General features: G+C 40.0%; 1 protein-coding gene across 3 annotated transcripts in view; it reads right to left on the bottom strand.

Moving 5' to 3' along the window:
- phaf1 (phagosome assembly factor 1) overlaps nucleotides 1–18,199 on the bottom strand; it is a 175,241-nt gene that overhangs the window by 23,696 nt on the left and 133,346 nt on the right. For 2 of the 3 annotated variants that reach the window (XM_072547769.1, XM_072547770.1), the window contains 5 exons: nucleotides 8,653–8,696; nucleotides 3,867–3,946; nucleotides 3,570–3,664; nucleotides 1,618–1,715; nucleotides 930–1,042 (listed from right to left, as the gene is read on the bottom strand). In XM_072547769.1, the coding sequence (XP_072403870.1) occupies nucleotides 930–1,042; nucleotides 1,618–1,715; nucleotides 3,570–3,664; nucleotides 3,867–3,946; nucleotides 8,653–8,696 (430 nt within the window). Of the gene's footprint in view, nucleotides 1–929; nucleotides 1,043–1,617; nucleotides 1,716–3,569; nucleotides 3,665–3,866; nucleotides 3,947–8,652; nucleotides 8,697–18,199 lie in introns of those variants that run through there. The other variant, XR_011952326.1, reaches the window with a different exon arrangement.

The following is an 18,199-nucleotide window of genomic DNA, read 5'->3' on the forward strand; positions in this document are numbered from 1 at the left end:
AGCGAGCCAACAGATTACGATAGGTGGTGAGCTTTTTTGGGCGTTTTGTTTAATTAACTGGGGGGGGGGGGGGTTCACCACCCTGTCATAACAAGGACCCAATGGCTCAATCTATAAATAGTGTATGTTGACATAGATTAAAACGTTTAGTAAAGTCTTAACTCATTTTCACAATTGGGCAAGGAGGTTTCCAGTGTTCAGATTACGATGTGTTAAGCTCAATTAGTGTAAATATTTCGGACCCATGGAAATCAGAAAAAATACATCCTAAAAGCAGTTAAAGCCAGACACAATGGTTTTGAAATGTAGCAAACAAACTACATTCTGAAGCAAATGCCACTAGTAGCCCAGGCTAAGCAACACTTGCAGATTAAAAAAAAAATCATTGTGTTTGAGATAGCAAGGTTCAAAGAGATTTCCCTGCTCTGCTTTAAAGAAACTGGCTCTCAAAACCCCTCAGTTACCAGTATAGAGATAAGCGTCTCAATTTGAGGCTTATGATAATGCAGCTTCTCCTTATGATAATCCACTGGAGCATTAGCCTAGATTCAGAAGTTCAACAGTGAGGCTTGAACTCAAACATCTGACTCAGAACTAGGATTGCCAACTCAGTCAAGTGTACACCAATATTCATGAAAGATAACACTGTTGATAGCATTCACAGAAGAAAAAGTATACATGTTTATCAGGCTGACCTCATTGAATAATGCTTGGAAGATTCACCTCAGCCACTAACAAGCACTGAACATCAGCAGGGTGTACATGCTATCACTCATTCTATACAGACAAAGACGACATTTCCTGGCTTTCTTCTACACCACGACTGTACCCAGGAGTTCACTAAACAGAATTAACGAAGCACTATTTTAGGGCTCTTAAGTGGATCAGATATCCTCTTCCTTCATCGATATGAATGATTTTAGTTTTACCTGCTGTCAGTAGTCGCAGACGGAGGCCCAGGGGTCCCATGATATTGCTCAATACTTCAACAGTTTCTGCATACACGTTACCATAGAAACAACTCAGTGGCATCATGGGAGCTCTATAAAAGCCAGATTATTGCACTTAGTAAATGTAATTACAAAAAAACAACCACCACTTAAATACATTACTTTCAGATGCTTAGACTTGCTATATGATTTCAACACCATTTTTACAAACTACTACTGTCTGGACAACATGGAGATAATATTAAACTCTACCACAAGAATACTTTGTGTAGCATGACTTTAATTAGACTAATATTTTACAGAACAATTCTTATGCAAGTACACAGCAAGTGGCTTCGACCAACCAAGCCAAGACTTTAATTAACCCCCCAAGGCTTTGGACAGTCATAAAATATAATCACAAAGGCGCTGCCCATTAAAGGGGAGCGGCTACTAAATACAATCCAGGTTTCTAAAGCAAAGCCAATCTAGAAATTCAGACAAGTGCAACTTTAGGAACTGGTTTTGAAATTGCTACTTGATTTTCTACTTCATTATAATGTAGAGCAGAGATTCTTGTACATTGGAAAGGAGGTGTACAAAATATGTCGCACAATGAGCATATAACAAGAGGCAACAAACAGTTAGAGAAATCATAGGATATTAATCTCTTGGACAGTTTACTTACTTTGTATCCTGTAGACTGTTTGCAGTGTATATGTACATGCGTTTCACGGTAGCACCATGGGGAATCTGCAGGGAAGCCAGGCCATGGGCAAATTTGGGCTGTGTAAACACAAATTAGTCCAACATTTGTTTTATTAAAATCAGCAAAAGCAAACAGCTAAAAGGGAAATAAAACTGTTCTGATCCCATTAGCCAAGTAATAAGCCCAATTACACTCAACTCACTCCTTCCACCAAATCCACAACTGAGATCATTCTCAGTCCTCATACAGCCTCTTGAACATGATCTTCAGGATTGCCTCTCCAGTGTTATAAAATCCAAAGCAGGTCTCACTTATTATCCCAACACTATGCATCCTGCCTCACTATCTCTCCTCTGCACACCTTAAATCTGTTATCCCTCAATTTCATCCCTGGGACACAACTCAATTTCCCATCCCCTTCATGCCCTGCCCAGTTTTAGTCAATGTGGAATTTATCTTCCCCTTTTTTTGCAAGAAGCATTTAATTTCTAGGAGAAAACAAAAGTAAAAGTGGCATTCACCCATAACCCCAGATGTTCATTATTTCTGCATTACTCAAGTTCTTCAGAGAATACTCCCAAAGGGGTGGTTGGCACAATGCTGGAAACAAAACCAGGAAAAAGATACTGAACCTAGAAGTGAACGAGGTGAAAGATTATCACTCTTCTTCGGTTCCACTCACTGTACTTACCAATGCAGGTTCACCAGCAAGAAGCAAGTCTTACCACTGTGACATCATGTTTCATATCCAAGACAGACACAGCAAACCGGTGGAAGGACCTCACTGGGGAGGAGTGGTTAAAAAAAAGCTTGGATTTGAATTCACCTGCCTTTGACACAGGATTTCAGTGACAAAAACATCCTTCAAACAGGACCTTCTTTCTACCGCTGAGCCAATTTTGCATTCAAACTGCTAAATTGGTTTTAGCTTAACCAGTTGATCTTGTGAGACCTTATCAAAAGACTTTAAATCCATGCAGACTACAACAGCATTACCCTCACGTACACAACTAGTCACCTTTTGGAATAATCAAATCAAATTTGTTAGACTTGACTCCCCCCTGACAAAGCCATGCTAAAAAGCTTGATTAATCTTGCCTCTCCAAGCAGAGGTCAATTCTGTTTGTCAATTTTATCCAAACGTTTCCCCATCACAGATGTTAAATTCACAGTCCTATAGTTGCTTGCTTTATCCTTACAACTCTTCTCAACTAATACTACCACAGTAGCATGCTCCAGTATTCTGGCATCACACCTGTGGCAAGAGAGAATTTGAAAATGAATGTCCAGGGCTTTACATTCTCCTCCCTTTCTTCCCACTGCAGCCTGGAATACATCTCATCTGGCAATGCCACTTTAGTCTCTAATGGACCCAACACTTATTGGCAGTTTTCTTGCCCCAACATGCCTATAAAACCCCTTTCAGATGTCCTGCCAGTATTTTCTCACATCCTCCTAATCTCTTTGAGCATTAAGAATTCTCATCCTTTGTTGCACTCATTCCAAAAGAGCTATTCTTCCAGATAATGAGTGATGACAGGCTTGTAGGCTGAGCGTGCATGATAGTTAGCTTTATCCAAAATCCTTAACTGATGGTCATAGCTAGAATCAATGGGATAGTAACGCAAGTAGAAAAAACTGGTCAATCTTCTCTCTAATTGAAGTAGAGAATTTTCACTATCTTGGTAGCTCCATGATGTAAACTTAACCCAAAACTGGTGATCAAGTTGAGAGCTTCCTGGTTGATGTATGTCAGTTCCAAACTGGGCTGTGAGATTACCAACCAAGCCATCATTGGTGGGAGTGGTGGGAACTTATAGATTTGAGCAGAAAAGTGAAAAATACAGTGAGAACAATGGACAACTTCAGCGCAAGTTTGGGCAAAATTGTTACTCTCCTGACGGTAAAACAGCCTTTGGAGATAATCTCACCTCAAATTTTGGAGCTTCTTTCCATGAGTCCAGTTGAAATGAAAAGGAAAGCCCGCGGAAATTGAGATGAAAAAGTTGTTCAGCTGCATTGTACACTAGAATGAGGGGGGAAAGGGAGCACAACGATAAAAGGTTAAAATTAGTGAACTTCAAGTAAACAAACTACAAAGCATCTTCTTAGATCCCTTCCCACATTGTTGTACAGAAAAACATTTACCTTCGTCAACTCACTTAATTCAGGCTTAAAATTTATAATATTTGTATTCAATTTCCTGTAAATACACAGATCTCACTTACCTCCAGGGTGAGTTGCTCCAAATGACTGGTCAATCTGCTCTATGGTTGGAGCTATAGCCTGAGAGTTGAAGTGCACACCACTGCAGTGGAATAAAGAACAAGTCAAAGATTTAGAAAAAAATTACAGGTTGCAGACTAACTCAGGAGGTGGAATGGTTTAATGTTCTTGACTTCCCATCTCCCACACCACACCAAATAAAAATCAGCCTCAAGCAAGCGATGTACAGTATTACAGGTGACAGCAAAAATACTTAATTGCTTTGTCACTTGCAACCAACTGAGAACGTAAAGAGACACTTCTTCGTTCCTCCCAGTGACATGGTCATTCTTTCTACAGCCTACACACTGTTCACCACCACATCATTGTTGGGGGGGCGGGGGGGGAAAAGAGAGCGGGGAGCGGAAGAGTTCCCTGTAGTGAAGAGGCAAAGTACTGCATTGGAATGCAAATTCTTGCTTTCTCCCAGTCCTTCTGCTTTACAGAATTTAAAAGGTCATCCCAAAGACATGGTTGAATTTCAGTACTTCCAAGTGCTCCAATATTTGTGAAAGGGGAGTGTTATGATGCCCTTAGAATGAAATGCTTTGCATCACACCTACATTAGTGCTTCCAAAAACCACTGTTTAAATGATTGGAAGCAGGATTATGGATGTGCTTCCCTCCTTCCTATTTCCTGATCAGGATTGAATTAGATCAATTACAGCAAACATGAATGGAGAGCTTTGGAGGGGACTAGCTAGCACTAATCAAGGCCATTCCTGGTAGTTTAGGTGTCCAATGGTTAAACTGAGAGGTTGAAACTCCACTCAGGAGGCCGGTCAAAGAATTTCTGATCAGTTACCATGAAGTTGGCTCTCAAATCGCTTTCACAATTATCACTGAACAACCAGAATGAAAACTTATCAAATTGCATTTGTGAGCGGAGTAGATCATGCATTCAAGATTTGAAAAAAACTGTTTAGAAATTGAGACTTTTAACTTGAAAACAAGTGACCTTATGATGAAAACCAATTGAAGTATTTTCACAAATCATAACTTCTTTCAGAAACTCTCACATATGGTGGTTTATGGAGAGTACTGTGATACCCAATTATATCTGCAGTTCAAGAAAGTGCATTGGTTCAATATTATTGAGCCCTGATGAAATGGGAAAGAGCAGAGAAGAGGTTGGGGTGGGGGGAGGAAGAGAAGAGGGCTCAAACTAGAAGATATAGATTTAAAGGTGAGAAGGGAAGATTTAAAAGGGGACCTGAGGAGCAACTTTTTCCACAGAGGGTGGTGTATGGAAAGAGTTGCCAGAGGAAGTGGTAGAGTGGGTACAATTGCAACATTTAAAATGGCATTTTGGTATGGACATGAATAAGGAAGGTTTAGAGGGATATGGGCCAAATGCAGGCAAATGGGACTAGCTCAGTTCAAGAAACCTGATCGGCATAAATTAGTTGGATCGAAGAGTCTATTTCTGTGCCGTATGACTATTATCAAGTGGGGACAGGATTTTGAGTTCTATGGGGCTGAAGGGATAGGGCAACAGTAGGACAATGGAATTGAAGTAGATATTCAGCTGCAATCTTGAGCGATGGTGAATGAGGCTCAAAGTAGCAACAAGCCTTCTCCAGTTCTCATTTTTTATGTTTACAAGATTTATTTATTCTTATACGGGTACTTATAACATTTGAAGTAGTAGAGAGAGAGACCATGACCATTGAATCAGTCATTAAGCACTGAAGGTAGCCAATGAGTTCACCAAATCTATGTGGGGTCTGCAGAGGAATTCGGTCAAAACCCATTCTATCCCAGTAGCCATGCAAGTTCAATTCCTTCAGATTTCTAGATAATATATGTTTTTGAAGTTATCAATAGTGTCCAGTTGCATATCCCTTGCAGCTGTAAATCACTTGGCTTTAAAATTGCTTCATATCGCAGCTCCCCTCTGCTCCACCACCACCACCCCGTAAAACCTGCCCAAAGATTTACATCCTGAGTTCTATTATCCTTGTACTATCAGTTAGTACAAACAGTTTTATTCCCTATCTTATCTAAACCCCAGTTTCTCTACCTAATCTGGTAACTGAGATCACTCACCACTGCAACTATTCTGGTAAATCTCCTCTCCAGCATCAAGGACATCACATCCTGCTAAGTGTGGTCACCAGATTTGGTCTAAATCAAAAGCTTTATAAAAGGTTCAGTGCAACCTATTGAAAGGTCTTGAATCTGTAGAGTAATTATAGGCCCTGAAATAACTCCTCGCATAAACAATCCAGTGTGGTTCCCTAAACACTCATATTTCATCTTTCATCCATAATTAGCCAGAGCCCTTGTGGACTGCAAAACATTCCCCTTTGTTCTATACAATTTTTGATGCTGCCGTCATTCCTCCCTCTATCCAATTCTTCACCAATCTGTTAGTGCCCGATATTTTAACTTCTAATGCCACTAACATTAGAATCACCCGGCCTTTTCTATACATTGCATTTTGTCAACATCCGCAACAAATTTTCATCTGCCAGCTTAAAACTCCATAAACTTTTCCCTCAATTGACAGTGGACATGCACTGAAATACTCATCCCATAGCAGTGATATGCAAATACTAAATTACCAGAGATAAGGCATCTTTGTTATATTAGACTTGGTTCATTAATCTGTGACAAATGCTGGTAAATTACCATAATAAATATTCTGTACAGTTGAGAGAATAAACTGTAATAAAGACAGTACATAAATGGCCAATAAAACTACTATGCTAACATGGCTATACTACCAGAGTGCAAATTCTTCAAATGAGATCTTATATTTGGCTGCATCATAGTGGGAGCTGAGACTCTGAAGCATACTGGGTGCTCTTCACTTATCACTTGTGGAAACGTCTCAGCAGTATCCAAGGCCAACCTACTGACCCCAAATGCCAAGTACAGCCACAGGAATACAAATATCAAGAATGTTCAATCTAGCAATTGAGAATATCAAAATCCTTCAAGAAACAAACTGGGGAAGGATAATAAACCATAACACCTCAGATGAATTCGAATGCTTGGATGTTTATTTGAAATCAATGTTTTGATGTATCATTTTCTAGAGTTTCTTAAAAATCAATCCCGCCAAGATTTGGCAAGCTAGGGGTATATGGGACAAGCAAGTGGCATTAGCCAGAGGAAAAAAAAAGTGTTCAAGTCCTGCTCCACGGAGTTGAAATCCAATTCGCAGCTCCACTGATCATGAAAGAATCAGCTGAGATGTTTTTTAGCAGGAAAATCTCAGCAGTTCAACTTAAAATAAAGCATTTTAATACACAGCCAATGAGGGTTGAGAAGGGAATTTAATTTAAATAAATGTGAGGTGCTGCATTTTGATAGGACAAGGCAGAGCTGGACTTCTACCTTTCATGGTAGGGCCCTGGGCAGAGTTGCCGAATAAAGAAACCCAAGTGTGCAAGTGTACAGTTCCTTAAAAGTGGACTCTCATAGATATGACGACTAAGGCGGCATCTGTTTGCTTGCCTTCATTGCTCAGTGAATTGAGAATAGGGGTTAGAAAGTCACGGAGGCGCTGTTTAGGACACTGGGGGACGCCACTTTTAGAATACTGCATTCAATTCCGATCTCCCTGCTATAGGAAAGATTTTTGTTCAACTTGAAAGGGTTCGGAAAAGATTTAAGGACATAGCTGGGGTTTGGAGGCGTTGAGTTTTAGGAAAAGGCTAAATAGGTTATAGCTTTGTTCCCCTAGAGCGTAGGAAGCTGAGGGGTGAACCTTTCAAGGTTTAAGATCATGAATATAGATAGGGTGAATTGCCAAGGTCTTTTTCCCTCAGTATAGAGGAGACCAAAACTTGAGGTGGTATGTTCAGGTGAGGGGGAAAAGATTTGAGGGGGATGCGGGGGGGGGGGCAACTTTTTCATAAAGTGAGTTATGCATGTATGGAATGAGTTGCCAGAGAAAAGTGGTACAATTAGAACATTTAAAAAGGCTCTGGACAGGTACGAATAGCGAGTGTTTAGAGGGATATGGCCAAATCCTGGCAAATGGGACTAGATCAGTTTAGGACACCTGGTCTGCACGGATGAGTTGGACCGACAAGTGTTTCAGTGTTGTGTAACTTGATGACTATGAACTTCTAAATTGATGAGGGAATGATGCTGTGTTGTTAACGTACAAGGAATTATTACAGTAACTTTATAGGTCTTTATCCGAAATGAAAGAAGCACCATCTTACTTTCTAAAAGGCACAAAATATGGTATCAGCATTGCAAGACTAACTCCAAAATCTGCAAGAGTCTATAGCAATGAGTGAGTAATTGGAGGGCTGCACCAATAGCTAGTGTAGTAGGATCGAATTGGAATGCAAAGTCTCTGTTTCTCAAACTGTTAAACTTTAGACATGTTTTCAACAACCAGTTGTGAGAATGAGAGACTTGTAAACATAAGAAATGGAAGTTGGATTTGAGTTTTGGTCTCTGACTGTGCTCAACTTGTTAAATTTCTGCTCGGTCCAAGTATAAACCTTACTTTGCCCTTACATGCTACCATGGTGGCCCATTAAAGTCAACATAAATGCAAAACAAAAAAAAGTTTTAGTTTACCAGAGAAAAATGATTCAATTAATTACCTTTAACTTTAAAAAGGTTAGGGTGTAAAAGGTGAATGTGAATATAGGGTGCTGTGTCTTGGGATTATTCTACCAGAGAATACCATTTTTCAAAAGCACTGGCAACATTACTCTTAGTGGTCGAAACATAGGGTTCTAGCAAAATTGTCATGAGGGAAACAGTAAAAATACTCACCAGTATTTCAATTTAACTTTACTCAAGTCATAAACTTCAATGACCTAAATGGGTGGGAAATAAAAATAAAATCAGTTTTACTATTGTCTCACATATTACATTAGATTTGGAGTGAGATCCCTCTCTGGTGGCACTACCTGTACATTGCATGTCTGTGATGATTAGACTCCTCCCTACTGCCCAGTTGCAAATAATAGGGCATGGAAAACAAATACGTTGTACTTTTAAGCATCTGCCATGAATCCTGGAGTAATCGAGGCAAGGCTTAGGTCAAAAATGCACCCGGTTGAAGAACAAAAAAAATTCAAAGGTGGTTGAAGTCAGTGCAAAATGCCCAAAGCTTTCTAAATTCACTGAGAAATATTAGCGTCTGTACCAATGTCTTAGGGAGAGACGGAGAGAATCACATTTAGTGTGAGTGCAGAAATTCACTAAGAGGAACTTACTGACAACTGCCAGATGACTAAGAAATTTAAGCATGAAGTGTTACATGCATGTTACATCACTGGGATTAAATTGCTTTAAATGATGTTACTGGAAAAACGACTCTATTTTTGAAGTATATTTTAAGGACGTTCCAAATTGTCACATGTATATGTAGCTTTCTTTATTTCCTAATATAAACTTACGATCTCATCAGAAGTTAGTTAACAATTGTGGGAATATATTCAGTAACTAACCACCACAGTAGCCAAATTACAAAAATTAAGCAGTCTATTTGCTCTGGGATCTAACTTGTGCAGCATTACCAGATTTGATCATAAAGCAGATTGAATTGTGAGAAATAAATTTTAAAATAACTCAACCATTTTCACTGATGAATGCAGAGGTGGGTGGGGGCTGTAGGTAGGTCACAGAAAAATTAAGGATATTAAAAAATAATTGTTAGTAAAATGTGACAATTAAGTATCAAACTAATTAATGCACAAATAAAAAAGTTTTTTTGGAGTAAAGACATCAGGATGATGCTCTTTCAGAAAATCTCTGCAGGTATCAGCATAATTGGTTTATTAATAACAGTGCATGGAGAAGTCTCAAATCAAGTTAAGGCACCATTGTTTAGTGTTGTGTAATATACTTTTCATATACTCGCAACCAATTAGTGTATACCTTATTCAAACACAGGTTAAAGAGACTTGCACAGTACTCGAGTGTTTTTCATGGCTCACTGTGCAATTTGTACACAACCTCTTTTATACTTTACTGACACCACTGCCATTAAGAGCAATGAAATTAACAAAGACTACTGATCAAATCTTCAGGATGGCCAAAGACTATGTAAGAACTGGTGTCTTTTAAAAAAGTGGACTGAAATGACAAATAGCTGTTTTAAAACCAATGATTTGATTGGACTTAATTATTTATTTCTATCACATGTACTGAGGGTGAAAGTGTAGTCTGATGTGCTTTACATGGGAGGTGCTGTTGTGGACTGGGGTGGACAAAGTCAGAAGGCACAAGCCGCCAAATGATAGGCCAACAGGTTTTGAATCTGGACTACAGCCTGCTGTCACTTGACTTGTACTTTACAGGTAGGTCATACCATACAAGTCAGGGTCATAGAAGGATACAATACAATACTACAGCTGGCAAAAGGTGCAGAGAGATCAACATTAAACAGTCCAAGATGTGCCAGTTAGGTGAACTGGCCATACTAAATTGCACAGAGTGTTCAGAGATGTGTAGGTTAGGTACATTAGTCAGGGGAAATGTCAAGTAATAGGGTAGGGGAATGGGTCTGGGTGGGCTACTTGGAGGGTCAGTGTGAACTTGTTTGGCCAAACTGCCTGTTTCCACACTGTAGGGATTCTACAATAAAATCTATTAAAAAGGTCTATTTAACAAAATCTGATAATAGCAGGGAAGAAGCTGCTCTTGAATCTGTTTGTACATGCATACAAACATCATATCTTCTGCTCAACTGAAGAGGGTGGAGAAAAGTATAAATGGGTTGGGAGGAGTCTTTGATCATGTTGGCTGCTTTCCAAATGCAGCAGGCAGTTTAGATGAAGTCAATAAATGAACAGCTGGCTTGCATGGTGGACTGGGCTGTGTTCACAACTCTCTAGTAACTTTTGGTCTTGGGAAGAGAAGTTGATGCACCCAGATAAGATGCTCTCTATGGTGCATCTATAAAAACTTAAGAGTCTTAATGGGTGTGCCGAATTTCCTTAGCCTGAGAGGGGTATTGTTAAGCTTTCTTGACTGTAGTGCCAACTTGAGGGGACCAGGACAGATTGTTGATCACTACTCCCATGGACTTGATGCTCTTGACCATCTCCATCTCAGTGCCATTGAGGCAAAACGGGGTGTGCCCTTCACTCCACTCCTGAAGGGAATGACCAGCTCCTTTGCATTGCTGATGCTGGAGAGATTGTCATCTTTAAACCATGTTGTTAAGCACTCTATTGCCTCCCAATATGCCATCTCATCATTGTTTGATGACCTGAGCTACAACGGTAGTGTAGGGGGCTGAGTACACAGCTTGCAGGGCATTGGAGTTAAAGATTATCACGGAGGAGATATTGTCGTCTATCATTTCGGACTGCAGTCTGCTGGTCACAAAGTAGAGAATCCAGTTAGAGGTGGGAGCAGACACCTAGGTCATGGAGTTTGTTTGGATTTATGGCGTTGAAGGCAGAACCAAAGTTAATAAGTAAGAGCCTGATGTAGGTATCCGCGTTGTACAGATTCTCCAGGGATGAATGTAGGGTCACTTGCTGTGCCAGTAGGTGAATTGTAAGGAATCAAGACAATCTGGAAGACTCAGCTTGATGTGAGACATGAACAACATCTCGAAGCACTTCATACTTATGGATGTCAGAGCCAAATGGTAATCATTGAGTAACACTATGAGTTTTATTTGGCATTAGGATGACGGTGGTCTTCTTGAAACACATTGGGACTTCAAGCCATAACAAGGAGAGGTTGAAGATATCTGCAAATTCTCCTGCCAGCTGGTCCATACAGGATCAGAGTGCACAGCCAGGGACTCCATTCATGACATTCATTTTCCATGAGCTCACCCTTAAGACGACTGACCTAATGCCTGCAGCAGTAACCAGGAGTACAAGTGCAGAGGCTGATGGGAGAGGTGATATCGTTTCACAGTCTCCCTTTTCAAAGGAAACATAGAATGCATTGGACTCAAGTAGGGACGTACTGTTGCCTGCAATGCTATTTGAATTCGCTTTGTAGCCTATTTTGTAGTGCAAGCCTTGCCACAAATGACAGTGTTGAGTAGAGGGGCTGTAGTTTTGAAAAGTAACCAGCCAATGTCATGTCAACAACTGTGTGAACAAACAGTAATTGAAACTTGAGATGCAGATGATTTAGACTGAGGGGAGTACAGATATTGCTTTTGCTGGTAGCAAGTAGCTCGTGACTAGTTACCACAGAGATCATGCTGTTCACCAACAACTGCAACTGGTTCTCAAGTAACTAGACAGCTTGGAGCCAAGAACAAGTTACAGTGAGAAATGTTCAATTCTTTCCCCATTCAGAAGCAATCTGTGTTCAAAACAAATTTATCTTTCCTGCAAAGGTTGTTGTCAGCTATGACATTTAAATCAAGTGAACCAGTCACTTATGGTTTCTATGCAACCAGTGAAAGGATCCGGACAGTTGAAGAAACGTGCTAACCAGTATAAGAATCATCTCAACAATATAACCTGGGAACCAAGAACAGAGGACAGTGTTTCCTATTTCCCCCTTCTTCCATAATCTATTTTACTTCATTTGGGAAGACATCAAGGATTAGAGATTAAAATATTGTTATATGCCACAGTTTACAACTGTTGCTACAGTCTTTTTATTTAAAAAGTGATCCTTGTTCAGTATTAATTTGGGTGAGAAAGTAAGGTAACTTGGCAAACTTGGTTTACTTTATCAAAATCTGACTTTTGGTGACAATTCCAGGAATAGCGAAGCTCGATTTCTCACACTGCTCAAGTGAGTTATAACAACTACTCCTGCATAACTGGACGGTAACATGCTGAAGTTTGGGGGTTGGAGGAAGCAGTGTAGAAAATGGAAGACAACCACAGGAGAATGAGGAGTAAGGGAAGAACATTCTCCCTTGAGACTTCCTCATTGATGCAAAAAAAAGTAATCTACTACTCCACTCTTTTCAAATCACCCTCTCATCGCGCATCTACATTTCAGGGACAGAAATATAGATGCACGATTTGTTTATCAAATTGATCTTATTTACAAGAGTTCAAATTCCCACAATGTTAAAAGACATTTAATCTGTTTTGTGATTTTGAACAAAGGATGAATATTCCCTGGGACACCTGGGGAATTCCACTGTTCTTCAAATAAAGAAAACTTTTTCCAACTATTCGAAGCTGACAGGGCCTTGGTTTAAAGCATCAATACTGCACTGGACTCTGACAGATGCACTGGACTATACACACAAATTTAGCTCAAAACTAATGATTTTGACTCAGAGGCTTGAACACTAGTGCTGAACCATGACGACACTGGTTTCTCATTGTCTGCACAAAACTCAAAGCTGTTAAAATGTCAATTCATAACCAAAAAGGAGAAAACAAAAAGGCAGATGCACAAGTTGAAACAAACAAAAGACACTGTGGCATTCCCCATGAGACCAGGAATGTAACAAGATTGTTTTTGTCAAATAGCACATTCTGTATTCAAAACAAAGTTGAATTTCCTGAATGCCTTAGCTGAACCCTGAAAAAAACAGGACAAAATTGACATATCAACTTCAGATTATTGAAAAAGATTGTTTCAATGTCAAAACAGAAATCAACACCACAGTCACAATTCATCTAAGATTGAATGACACTGCTTGGTAAAGCTAAAAAAAGATTCGCCTCCTGACATAGTCCTGAATGAACCACATGGATAAACAAAGTGGGGAACCACAGGTCTGTAACATGTGATGAAAGCTTAGAGACTCCACTCAATTGACCTATCCCTCAATTTTCTGTCCCCAAGCTATCCTTGTCATAAAGACTTCTGACACTTTAAATGTAAAGCAAGAAAAACTATTAATGAAAAGGTATTTCACCAAATTCTAGGAATAGCATGATACATACCTGAAGCAGCTCTATGATAGTTTGACAATGAAAAAGCTTAAGCCTTTCAAAGAGTCTGAATAGAGTTGGTTCCTCCTGTTGTCAGCCTGTGGTACCATACCAAAATTGGACATGTAATACGGCTCCTTGCCGAAAATGGTCTTCCAGTTGGAGCTTTGCTGCTTCAGTCAGAGTTACCTATTATTTGCTCCCATGGTTCCCTATCAAGCAGGCTCTCACTGCATTTCTGCTTTCCTTTCTTGGACCTTGCTGCAGATAGTCTAGCTGTCGATTCCTCAAATCAAGGCAGAAGTGTCTGGCTTTACAACTCCAGCCTCCCTCGTTTTTTCCCCCTTCAGATGGTTAGAAAAAAGGTTGTCCCATGTTTCTCTAAAATGCACTCATATGGGACTAGTTCAGTTTAGGAAATTTGGTCTGCATGGACAAGCTGAAGTGTCTCTTTCCACATGATATGACTATTGTAACTTTACTTATCAGTCTTTTGTGCACTGGTTGCAGGGTCATAAGGTGAACTTCCTCTTGGCTTTGGTTGGCTTTCTGCAGCATGGGGGTGAGCGATCAGTAGCCAATCTTCATCCATGTTGAATCCCTGGAAATGTGCCAGACTGAACTGTGAACCTTAGAATCCTAATCTTTTCTGATAAGGTTTTCTACCAAAACTTAGAACAGAATTATAACAGCCTTTAGTGAGCAGCCTTTACTGAGCAACATCAACAAAATGCAATAAAAGTTAGCAAAGCAAACAAACAATTGTATTGGAGAATGCAGTTTCAAATACCAGTCAGTGCCAAAATAAAAACACCTCACTGCTGTCTATGTGCAGACAGTTCGAGGCTTCCCACCTACACCCCTTCAGTTAAGCACATTCCTGGCACAGCAGTAACTCCAATCAATCCTGCTAACCAAAGACTGAGGCAATCAGAGAGGATACAGCAAGAGAAGGACAGAAAATGAAAATTCCTTTAATAAATTGGAGAATTTTAAAAAGGAAGATGTACATGAAAGCAGTGTCACTTTCTCATTATTTACATATTTGCAGAAGTTGCCTATTTGCAGTCTTGATAATAGACTGTTAAGGTTGATGTGTCACTCCCAGCACTAACTGGTTCATGAAGCAGCTGCAGGCTTCACTTGCCTCTGTTGGGCCAACAAGTTTAATTATTCAATTTCTATTGTTTGCTGAATAGCTTACAATTGTTGGAAAATTTAGACACCTCAAGGACAAATAGTAGAAAATACACAATTATTGCTCATTTTTGAACAAACACTTAAAACCACTAGCTACCCAGACTATTACACCAAAACTCCCCTTTCCCCCAAAATTGACAAGGTTCCTTAAACCTGACACACAAGAAAAGGTTAATAGTGGAAGCTGGATATTAGTTTAAAAATAGAAGGAGAGAAAGGTGGTCAGCCATGTGTCTGAACTAATTATTCAAATCTCAGGTTAGCAGTTCTGAGATGTGCAGCACTACCAGTTTGACCATGAAATTGGGCAAATCGAGTTCACCCCAGACACGATCAACACTTAAAATAGCAGGAATGCAGGACATGCCTGCTGTCTTTCAATTCCGCTGAAATGACAAAGGCAAAAAAGGTTTGAATATATGAACCATTACATGAGGTTTATCAGTGCACCACACTACCAGAAGTGCAATTCGCACACCGTCCAAATGAGGAAAACAATTTACTTAACAATCAAAAGAGTCAGGCATTGCAGCTCTGGGGGAAAAAAAAATCATTTGCTCACTCAAGTAGCACTGAAAAATCACAGCAATAGAGTTCAGAGCAAGTAACAGTCAACAATATATCTTATCAAATTAAGTTATAAAAATAACTTAAGAAAATGCTGTAATATTTTATTTGACAATAGGACACTTGACTTTCGCTTTATACTGCCACCCCAAATGTTGATCATTATTCACAGCGATTCCCACCTGGTGCAATCTTTGGGGTCGAAGAGTGATTGCTCACATTAACTATTTCCTTATCTGCCTCAAAAGGTCAAAGCCTCACCACAAACTGCAATGTGTGCACTTCTCTTCAGAGGGAGCAGTTCAGAGTAAAGACCACTCTACTCTGCTTGAAAAGCAAATGTGGGAAGACACCAGAGACTGGGATAAGTGGGGCAGGAAGGGGCAAGCAGAGAAAGAGGAAACTGTTAAATTCTGCTGCCATTAACCTTTGGAAAACCATGTAAATTTCAATACTGCATATATATTCCATCAGCTCATTCCTGTCAAAATGCAAAGGCGTTGCATACTTTACAGTATTCTGACTAACCTGTCATTTCTACATATTAGTATTCGACTCCAAGTTTTGTTGCAACTGTTTTCTCAGGGAGTGCTTTCAACAATTATGTTGTGAATGCAAATCCCCAACTCAAGCAATAGCCCCCTCATTGACAGAATTTTAAGGTGATTAGTTCACAAGTGCACGGAGGCCCTTCTGGAGGAGGCTGACTTCACAGAGGCGCTGACTTGTTCTGAGCAAAGGCACACACCCAGATAATTCAAGGCCCCCCATTTGGCAGGCAAGGTTTGTCACAGGAAAACTTGTTAGTGACTTTCTACGTTTCCCATTCCTTGATCCAAAGGATGAATGCTGGTAGATCTTGCTCAGGAATGTGGATGTAAATAGGGCACTGAAATGGAAGGTAGGTGGGTTAACAGGTTATCATGGAGTGAGGTGCATGGGTGATTTCAACCAACTTGAGTTTTCACTGTGTAGGAGAGTAATGTTGACAAAGACAGGAAGCTGAGGGAGGGACACAGATATGGCCTTGTACTTTATAAATACTGAGGAACAGAGCAGATTTAAATTTAAAACAAAAGACTAAAGTTAATGTTTTTTTCTTGATTAGAACAAGGATGCTAGAAACAGATTTGAAAGAAAGAGACACCGTTTTATACTGCACGAGAAGTGGGTGCTGATAAAGCTGGTGGAACATTCCTGAAGAGCTTATGCTCGAAACGTCAACTCCTGCTCCTCGGATGCTGCCTGACCAGCTGTGCTTTTCCAGCACCACACTTTTTGACTGATCACCAACATCTGCAGTCCTCACTTTCTCCTGATCTGGGTGCAGAGTTGAGCAAGAACAAGTAGACAATTCAGGATAGGATAATGTTTTCTCCTTCCCTGGATAAGAATTATTTCATAATTTTACAAGAGCTAAACAAATACAGTAGGCAGCCAAGTCCAATGCCAGACAAATTTAACAGCTACAAATCAATAGGAGTCCTGTGCCTAGTTGTCAGATGTTGTGGCAAGTTACGATGAGGTGTTCAAATTTTCAAGGCATCATTCCAAGCAACATCCAAACGCTGCTTGTGGAATCGATGGCCTACACATCTCAGGTAATTAACCACAAACACAATGCTGCCAGAATGTATCAATTGTGATCAGTAGACTCTATATCTCATTAAGGAAGTGGAACCATTTCAACTCATTGCCTTTTTAATTGATATTCTTTAAATCATGGCCTGCAATGCAGCAAAATTCCTGTCTGCCAAGACACAAAAATTGGAACTCCAGGAAATTTTTTTTGCTGGGAAATGAAAATAAAAAGGTGGATAGCAAGAATTCAGAAAACATTGACAATGTTTAAAAATGAAATCTAATTCTGAGCATCCATTACAAGTGCAGTCCACCCCTTCCTAAAATCAGAAGTACTATTGGATAAACTTAAAAGTGTTAATACTAGAGGAATGCAACATTTGCTATTAAAAAGGTCGGAAAAGTAAAAGAAATAACAATACACTAGAACTTAAATAGGAGAAAAACCATATGACCCAATCTTGCTCAACTCCACTTCCTCACCTGCTCCTCAGATCCCGGATTTCTGAGAGTATAAATCTGTCTACCTCAGCCTTAAATTCACTGGAGGATCTATAACCTCTGGAGAAGAGATTTCTGAAAATTTGGAGTTAGGAAATTCCTCATTTTAGTTCAAATGAGTCAGTGCCATAGGCTGAAATGTGCCCACATTTTACAGAACTTATGCAGCATAAGCAATTACCCCTTCTGAATCTTACGGCTCAACGAGCTCATTTTTAAAAAAAAGATTAGATTACTTACAGTGTGGAAACAGGCCCTTCGGCCCAACAAGTCCACACTGACCCGCCGAAGTACAACCCACCCAGACCCATACCCCTACATTTACCCCTTCACCTAACACTACGGACAATTCACCTATCCTGCACATTTTTGGATTGAGAGGAAACCAGAGCACCCGGAGGAAACCCACACAGACACAGGGAGAATGTGCAAACTCCACACAGGGCTGCCTGAGACAGGAATAGAACCCGGGTCTCTGGCGCTGTGAGGCAGCAGTGCTAACCACTGTGCCAATGTGCCGCTCATTTCTCATTCAAACTCCAGTGAGCGTGTAAGATCAATTTACCAAGTCTCTTATCATAGTAACCAGTCTAGTGAACCTTTGCTACACTACCTCCAATGCAATATTGTTACTTAGATTTGGG

The sequence above is a fragment of the Chiloscyllium punctatum genome, chromosome 26, assembly GCF_047496795.1.
Source record: "Chiloscyllium punctatum isolate Juve2018m chromosome 26, sChiPun1.3, whole genome shotgun sequence".
Taxonomy (NCBI): Eukaryota; Metazoa; Chordata; class Chondrichthyes; order Orectolobiformes; family Hemiscylliidae; genus Chiloscyllium; species Chiloscyllium punctatum.